Here is an 8,645-nt window from a genome sequence, read left to right as displayed (position 1 = left end):
AGAGACAAACACACACATACGCACAGAGAGACAAACACACACATATGCACAGAGACAAACACGCACAGAGAGACAGACACACACACACACGCACGCACGCACGCACACACACAGAGAGACAAACACACACACACACACAGACAAACACACAAACAATGACACGTGTTTGGATGATTAATCTGAGCGCCCACAGCTGCTGTTTTCTCTTAAGGGCAAAGAGATCCATCAAATTAATGTAACGTGAGAGGGAGGGCATATGCTAATTAACCTACATTACCTGACCAATGCACTGCACAGGATGCCTGGATTACCCTGACAAACTAAAAGTACTGCGGTATTACCATATCTCTTATACCACATCCAGAGGAGCGTTCTGTGAGGAAACTTCTGTCATCTGCAGTCTAGTTTAGTCAACACTCATCTCACGGCAGGGTTTTCCTGATGCCATCATCTTCTGGTGGCTGTTTTATATTCAGGTCAGGTGACTTCATGAGTCATGATGTGAATGGACAGCGCCACAGGACCAACTGCTGCAAGCCAATGCATAAACGGAAAATCAAACCCGCTCACATACGCAAAAGCAAGTTCTGTTCTCTGAGCATGTGGCCGACGAGTGATTTTGAACAGGACATCATGTGATGCTTGGAAGAGAGGTGGAGCATTTAACCCTTGTTCAAACGCTCATCATTCTACTGATCTGGAGCTGAATCCTCTGTGAGTGTTACGAATCAAAGTATCTAAAGCTCATTGATCTTTATAAATGGCGTTCACGAGTGTTCATAGATACTGTGTGACTAAATGCTTTCATTCAGACGATGTGAAGCACACACACGGCTCTCTCTCCAGCCATCAATCTTTGACCCTGCTGTAAGGCCACTATCATGACGTGGGAAACAGCGTTTTTCCATATTCTGAGCAGTGACTGTTGAAGTGGCCTATGCCACCGCTGCTCTGTAAACAGGATAATCTCATCAGTCCTCAGCAGCTCTCGTGATGCTCTTCAACATCTCACGACGTCTCAGACCGCTGCGCTCTACAATGACGCTATTCTCACATCAGCACTCGTGAATTCTGGGAACCGGAAACCATCGGCTCTTTCCAGTTTCAAAGTGCAATCATCTAAACGCTTCTCTGTCCACCGCAACTGCTGCGAGATGCTGGACGCTCTCAAATGTGTTGTTTCTGACAGCTAAAGCAAATCTGTGCTTGTATTTCATGCACTCACATACGTGATGTCCAGTTTTCTTCAGCTGTTTGTGAAACCGGAAATTTTACTGGCATATCTTTTGCTTTTTGTCAGCATACTCCTCTCAGGACGTCCCTAAATTAATAATCATACAGCATTTGCAGCAGGAATGAACAGACAACAACATTTGTTCAGTTTCATCTCGTGGGGTGGTAGTACAAACACAAGCTCAGCTCTTGGCTGCGAGAACAAATGATCAACACAGAAACACATGTAAATGCTGTATTATTACCTTTGGCATCTTGGCAAATCTCCCATTTCTCGTATCCTTGATGAGCGACACGTCTAACAGGTCGGTCTCCTGCAATCACAAATGAGATTTATGAGTATGAGAACAGCGTGTTTAAACTTGCGTCCACAGCACAATTATGAAAGACAATAATGTAATAAAACGAAATAAATATAATCATGACATATGATGGGAAACAGGTTGCTTCTTGCTCTTTTGAAATAAAAGATTTTGATGTTGTGTGTCTTAAAGTGACAGCGTACGGGTCAGAGGAAGGTCAAGGCCGTTGTCAGCCAATCATTACAGAGTAATGCCACGCTCACTTTATAACCACAGCTTAAATATCAGCAGGGATTAAAGGACCTTTAAAGATCCATTATTGATGTTGAGAACGAGAGATATGGAGAGACTGCTGGGAAAAGACGCCTCAAGAGAAACATCACCGGCTATTATAACATGTTGTGAGTCATTTGACATTGTGGATTGATCGAATTTCAATCCTGAATGTACAAACGTGCATCTGTGCATATCCAGCGATATTTCTTAACTTTGTTTACCAAGAATGAGAATTCCTCACAAACCTGTTTGTTTCTACAGTGGAAGACAAAATGAATGTTTCTGAATAGTCTTCACGCACCTCTGAACACTGACTTCAGACAGAGCAAATGTTGACAGAATGTAGCATTTCTTCAAATGTCTTTACTTTTAATACTCCTGTTAGCAGTTACCAATAGTGTTATCAGTGAGATCATGCATGTTTGGATCCAGAAGAAAATACTAAATGTGGACATCACGTTGTCTACTGCAGTCCACTGTACTGAACCACAACAAAGTTCAGTAGCTTTATCATATCAACATATGATACGATGATAACGCTTTCTACAGCTGACTAAGGTCAGGGTTCAGAACCTTTTGTTTGCGTCTCTGAGAAGTGTTTAAAACAGTGAGACAAACGTTTAAATAAACTGTTTCATAAAAGAGCCACACGCAAAGGTGCAAGTGACGCTCTCCAGGACACAATGACACGAGGCCAGTCCTGTCCTCCACACTGTCTTCTGTTCACAAAAGCTGAAATGGATACTGATGAAAACTGACATTTACAGGCTGTGGAAAATAGCTGATTTCTGTTCAACGTCAACATTTTGGAGGAGCTAATGACTGAAGTTGATGCGCACCGCTTCTAATCTGTTTTACCCGTCACTGGCTACGCTTACATGCACAATTTTTGGTTCAATCGGACTGAATTCATTCCGATTGATGAATCTGAATGTAGTGTTTACATGAACGCTAAATAAAGTGATCGGGTTGATGTGCGTGTTAATATGTCACAAGCTTCAAATCGGAATTGATTTTTTTTTACATGTAAACGTAGCCACTGTTTCTGCATCCAGAGCACAAAATGATCAAGCTAGACATCAGATGGATGACCTGCTGATTCATATAGCTAACTAAAATGGCAGAGCTGCTGAAATGTCCGGTTCCAGTCGGATCGCTGCTGTAGGGAAGCTCCTGTAGTTTGAATGCACAGCTTTATATCAGTCCACCAGGAAACAAAGTCCAAAGTTCAAGAGTCAACAGAGGGATTTGACAGCGTTCGGTGGGTTCTTTAACAGATAGTCATGAAGTGTATTCTTTGAGCCACGCTGAATTAATGTGATACCCTTGAGCAGAACCATATATTCCCTTCTGTTATGTCGATTTACCCAAATGTCACCTAAACATACGATTGTCATTAATATAGTCTCTTGTGACTATGCGGAGTCAAAAAAAAAATCTGGTTACACATTACAGAAAACCACATGTGCCTGTATGCAAATATATTTCCTAGCTTCTCATGAGTGCAATGGTGCAGTTTTATTGACCTGCCGAGAAGGAAATGAAAACAGAACAGTTTCTGTGAGTAATAAGAGGGTTTGTGATGTTAATGGTGCATTCTGTCTATACAGAGCAAAACATCAAGATGTAGGAGAGCAGCAGTTGCTGGCACTGAAAATTATCTGATTTTGTGTATTACTTAAATAATTGATAAAGGACAAGGGAAATGGTCGAGGGAGCTGTAAAGTTTGCATATGGTTGTGTAACATCTACCAACAAAACTAAACTGTCCTTGCATTGTTTTTAGAGGTACTGTAACCACATTTCCATTCTTATGAATACATAATGAGCAGCTGTAGAGTTAAATGTATTTGAACTCATGTGGCCCCACTGTGTATCTCCTGCAATGGGAGAGATGATTATTCACACACACACACACACACACACACACACACACACACTGGGGCGGTACGACTGGCAGCTTCACACAGCGCTGGGGCTTTTTAAACACACTTCAAAGCAGGACCTTTATGCTGAGGCTGGAAATGCTAACCTTTGACTGGAAACACCTCCCACTGCAAACAGCCAACACTACATTGATTGAGGGAGACCCTCCGCTTTAAACTCAAATGAATCAAAAGGAAGCTGATTATATCTGGGGAAGAGGACTTTTACCCCCAGTTTCACAGACAAGGCTTAAGCTAGTCCCAGGCTAAAATGCATGTTTGAGCTGTCTCAACTGAAAATATCTTGCTCTGACATATCTTAAAATATGTCAGTCTCATTGTTCTGTGTCAAGATGCACCTCTAATGTTTTCTTCTAAGGCATTTTTGTAAAAGTTGCTTAAATATCTTAATTTAACTAAGGCCTAGTCCTGGCTTAAGCTAAGCCCCGTTTGTGAAACCGGGCCTTTATGTCTTAAGCCAGAAGGTTTTTCATCACATGATGGGACAGATCTGTAGATGGTCTTCTTTAGGGTGGCAGTGAGTTATTGTGAAGGCCTGGAACTTTTACATTTGCATCGAAAACCAAATCACAGCATATGAGTGTAGTCAGACTTCTTACTATTCACATAAAGTTCTGACTGCATTGTAATATATTCTGACTACAAACCACCCAGTTTTAAATGTGATATTTGGGGGCAGTTAAATATAAAATCTTGGAACAGAGGAAACAGGCATTGTTAACCTATGGCACCTATAGAGGGATAGTCACTGGCACGCGAGCAATACCCAAACAGATGTATGTGTATAAAGTTCATCACATCTGTATATACACCTGAGTTGGAATATGGACTGACGTGACCAGAACAATCCTTCACTGTCAGGAAGAGAAAAGAACGACAGAATTTGTACAGTCAGCAGCAGACATGCTGTCAAAGCAACGTGTACGTCAGCAGCATCATTACCTGCTGTATCAAGGTCAGTCTCCATCTATTTAAAACTCTGCTCTCGTTACGCCAGCGCAACACTATCCTGTGCCGTCTGCCATGCTTCAGGTAACGTCAACCAAAACCACCAGTAAACCAGCCGATGTCTTTGTGGTAGCAGAGCTTTGGTAAGCACGGGGGAGACTCAACTGTGCCTCAGGATCTAAATTAGTCCTATACGGTATGACAAGCAGCCCTGTTAGCCACAGTTCAGCTTCAGAATAACCCTGTGAATCACAATATCATGTTCTCTCACTACATGTCCACAATACAGAGACTCTATCGGTGCACCCTTTGTTAAAACAATAAAGATTCAATTTGCATTGATTTCTGTGATAGTTGTTCCTTATGCCCTTCAGAAAAATCCTCCAGCTCCGGCACATTCTTAGTTTTTCTGCACGTTTGAGCTCTTCTCAACAGTGACTGTATGACGAGGAGATCCAGCTTTCACTAGAACAAGGGTCTCATACAACTATTACACACAATATGAAGGATTAACAGGATGATCTTTTGATATTAAATAAAAGAATAAGATCTTTTATCTGTTATATTTGTGTAGATCTTGGAGGGTTTATAATCTATGTATAAATATATGCTTGAAACAAACTACATGCAAACTGCCTTAAGGCTGTGTGAAGTGTTACCAAAGGAGATTTTAAAGGAAAATAAAACCTGAAAAAACATCCTCACTTTGCAGCATTTTTTCGAAAGTCTTAACAGTACCGTATTTTTCATGCAGATAGGTTGTTTGCAGTATCTTGGAGAAGCTGTCACAGTTCTCTGGAGTTAGAGACAAAGACACAGAAGCCAAACCTTGTGCTCTGAAGACGTTATTTCTGCAGATAGGTTTCTGATGCTTAAACTATTCTTGTGACATGCCATTGTTCGTTCTATTTGTTTCTACTTTAATGCTGGATGTAATGGCTGTTGTTATCAGTTTCTTGTTCTCTCCCTTCTCTCTCGAGGAACAATGACGCAGGGGGCCAGTATTTTAGGTATGACAGGCCCGTGTGTCAGCTCCGGGCCCCAAAGCACCTGCTTGCCGTTTAAATTTGATACCCTCTTATCGTTCTCCAAATTGAATTGACTGCTAACGAGAAAAAAAGACGTGTGACCTACATCTCTGACACACTTAAAAGAGAAAGCAGAAATGGAGCAAAAGAAGAGGATCAAGGGAAAAGGAAGGAACAACCAAAAACTCTCCTCCAGTCCTTCAACCATCACAGATCAGCTAAACTACCTCAAATCCTCCAGGGTTCAGATTGAGTCGTCACCGAAACACTAGTTACTGTAAAGTGTGAAAAACATCACCTTATCCTGGTTCCATACATGCAAAACCTCAAACAGGGACATGAAGCAATCTCCAGTGAGTTAAATCAAAGTCACATAAACGAAAATCAAAAGTGCTGTTTCTACAAAATCTATTCATCAAAAACCTTGTTATCAGATTTTGAAATGAGGATTAATTAAGACTGTGTGAATAAAGCGTCTCTCCCCAGCAGACTGGAGGCTGGTGTTCAGATCTTGGATTAACTTTAATACAAACCAGAGAACAGTGTGACGGTGAGGAGAAATTGGATTCTGCTACCTGGGCATTAAAAGACCTTTGAAGAATGGAAAGCTAGATTTAGACTGGCCTTTTAAAAAGATTATAACACAGCCAGGGATCAAAGGACTCGGTGTAACGATGTGTTACACTTTCAAAGTATTTTTTAAGTTAATAAGCATTTAAATGTAAAAATCTAGCAGAAGTGCTACTACTCACGAACCGTCTAAAAATCTACCTGTGTGTCGAGTTAAGAAATGTTGGAAATGTTGTGGAAAAACTTGTTCCATCTTTACAGCAGCAGGACAATGATCACTACAGGAGCGAATGCTGCATGTATGGCTGCACATTTCCATGTGAGTAAGGTAGTCCTGCTGTAGACTAAAATAAGTATTATAATGTGATTCTGGCAATAGCAGCATGATTTCAGTGAGAATTACGACTGTTGATGGACAATAAACATCAGCCCTTCCTGACATCTGACATCTCTGAGCTCAATTTTTGACCAAACGCTCACAGAGGCCAATGTAACGTGTGCTTTGGCTGAACCGTGCCTTGAAAAGGACAGCTCACCTGAAAGCGGGGCTGCCCAATCCTGTTCCTGGAGATCTACGGTCCTGCCAAGTTCAGCTCCAGCCCTGATCAAACACACCTGAAGCAGCTAATTAATCTCCTCAGGAGCACTTGGTAATTACAGACAGCTGTGTTGGAGCCGGGCTGGAACTGAAGTCTGCAGGTACCTGGATCTCCAGGAACAGGATTGGGCACCCTTGATCTAAAAGTGTAAATTTGCTGTTAATTTACTCACCCTCAGGCCATCCAAGATGTAGGTGACTTTTCTCTTCAGCAGATCAGTGAAGAAGATTTTTAGCTGAAACCAGGTTCTTTGGTGATTCATAAAATGCAAGTCAGTGGCTACCGTCACTTTGAGATAAAAAAAAAGTGTATAAGGGAACAAAAAATGAATACCTAATGATATATGAACCAGTTCACCAAATCAGACTGAAGCGTCTGAAACACTTAATCCAAATCCAATCTCATTTTAAGTGACTTTTCTTTCTCAGAGGAGAACTGGCCCCGACTGAGCCTGGTTTCTCCCAAGGTTTTTTCTCCATTCTGTCAGCGATGGAGGTTTGGTTCCTCTGGCTTGCTTAGTTGGGGACACTTAATTTCCAGCGATATCGTGGACTTGATTGCACAGACACTATTTAAACTGAACTGAGCTGGATGATGACATCACTGAATTCAATGATGAACTGCCTTTAACTGAAGATTGAGTGTTTACTATTGTCCTTCTGCTTTATTGACACACTAATGCACTAGCTACACCAGGTCAAATTCACACGTCCTGAATGGAGGAGTAACCTCAGCTTAAGTTAAGTGTCTTTCTCAAGGGCATAATGGTGGTACTTTCACTTACAAGCGCAGATCTTTAACAAACATGTCCTGACCGTCTCCTGCTGCAGCCATTGTAAGATCTCACGCTTTGAGTCAACGGTCTGTTTAGTGTGATGCAAATCCACACCGAAAAATGAAAGTCAGCCCGCTGCTGTACAGTTCGCTGTTTTGAATCTATTCAAATCAGCATTAGTTTGCTGAAAACTTTTAATAATATAGATGCCTATGTACTGATCTTACAGCACAGAGAAGGCAGCAGTAATTTTGGTTTTTCCATGTAAGTTTGGAATGAGAGATGTCTAAATGCAAATAATACATTATTTATTTATTTGCATTTGATGTTTTTTTCCCATTTATAATGATAATCAAAGCCATCCTCTCTGACTCAATCAGTGTTGAGCAGTAGTGTTACTTTGATTATCTGTTAGTTTGACACATTTCTCACTTTAGTGGTAGATTAGGAGTTAAAATATTTATTAAATCATGTAACTTGTCAACAGCAAAGCTGTACTGATATAGCAGCATGCACAGTTTAAAGTGCCTTTCTCTCTCACACACACTAAATCCTCTCTCTCTTTCTTTCTCAGTTATGTAAGACTCTCGCTCTTTGCTCGTGTGAGAGAAAGCGACGGCGAGTCGTGCACCTTCACACTAGATTTTACGTTACGCCAAATACACAAACACAGGTGCGCTGCGCATCCATTCAGATGAACTGAAAAATATCACAGATCGCTTGACGGAGAGTGAAACTCTGAAGCGCTCAGTCAGAGTGTTCTGTGAGTGAAAATATATCTGTGCTAATCATATACTCAGCCTCCAACTCACACACTGGCGAGTAAAATCTGAGAATTGATTAGCCATTGGCTAATATTAGACATCATTTAGCCGCCCAGAGTACAGATTTAGTCGCATATGCGAGTGATTTACTTGCAATGTAGAGGGTTGCGCACACACACACACACACACACACACACTAAACAC

At 41.3% G+C, this 8,645-nt stretch overlaps 1 protein-coding gene across 1 annotated transcript in view; it reads right to left on the bottom strand.

Moving 5' to 3' along the window:
* Nucleotides 1–8,645, bottom strand: part of LOC107557900 (1-phosphatidylinositol 4,5-bisphosphate phosphodiesterase beta-1-like) — a 99,024-nt gene that overhangs the window by 76,213 nt on the left and 14,166 nt on the right. The window contains exon 3 of the mRNA XM_016241476.1: nucleotides 1,479–1,547. Coding sequence (XP_016096962.1) covers nucleotides 1,479–1,547 — 69 coding nt within the window. The remainder of the gene's footprint in view (nucleotides 1–1,478; nucleotides 1,548–8,645) is intronic.

The sequence above is a fragment of the Sinocyclocheilus grahami genome, unplaced genomic scaffold (assembly GCF_001515645.1).
Source record: "Sinocyclocheilus grahami isolate Dianchi unplaced genomic scaffold, SAMN03320097.WGS_v1.1 scaffold623.1, whole genome shotgun sequence".
NCBI lineage: Eukaryota > Metazoa > Chordata > Actinopteri > Cypriniformes > Cyprinidae > Sinocyclocheilus > Sinocyclocheilus grahami.
This window is presented reverse-complemented; position numbering and strand designations above follow the sequence as displayed.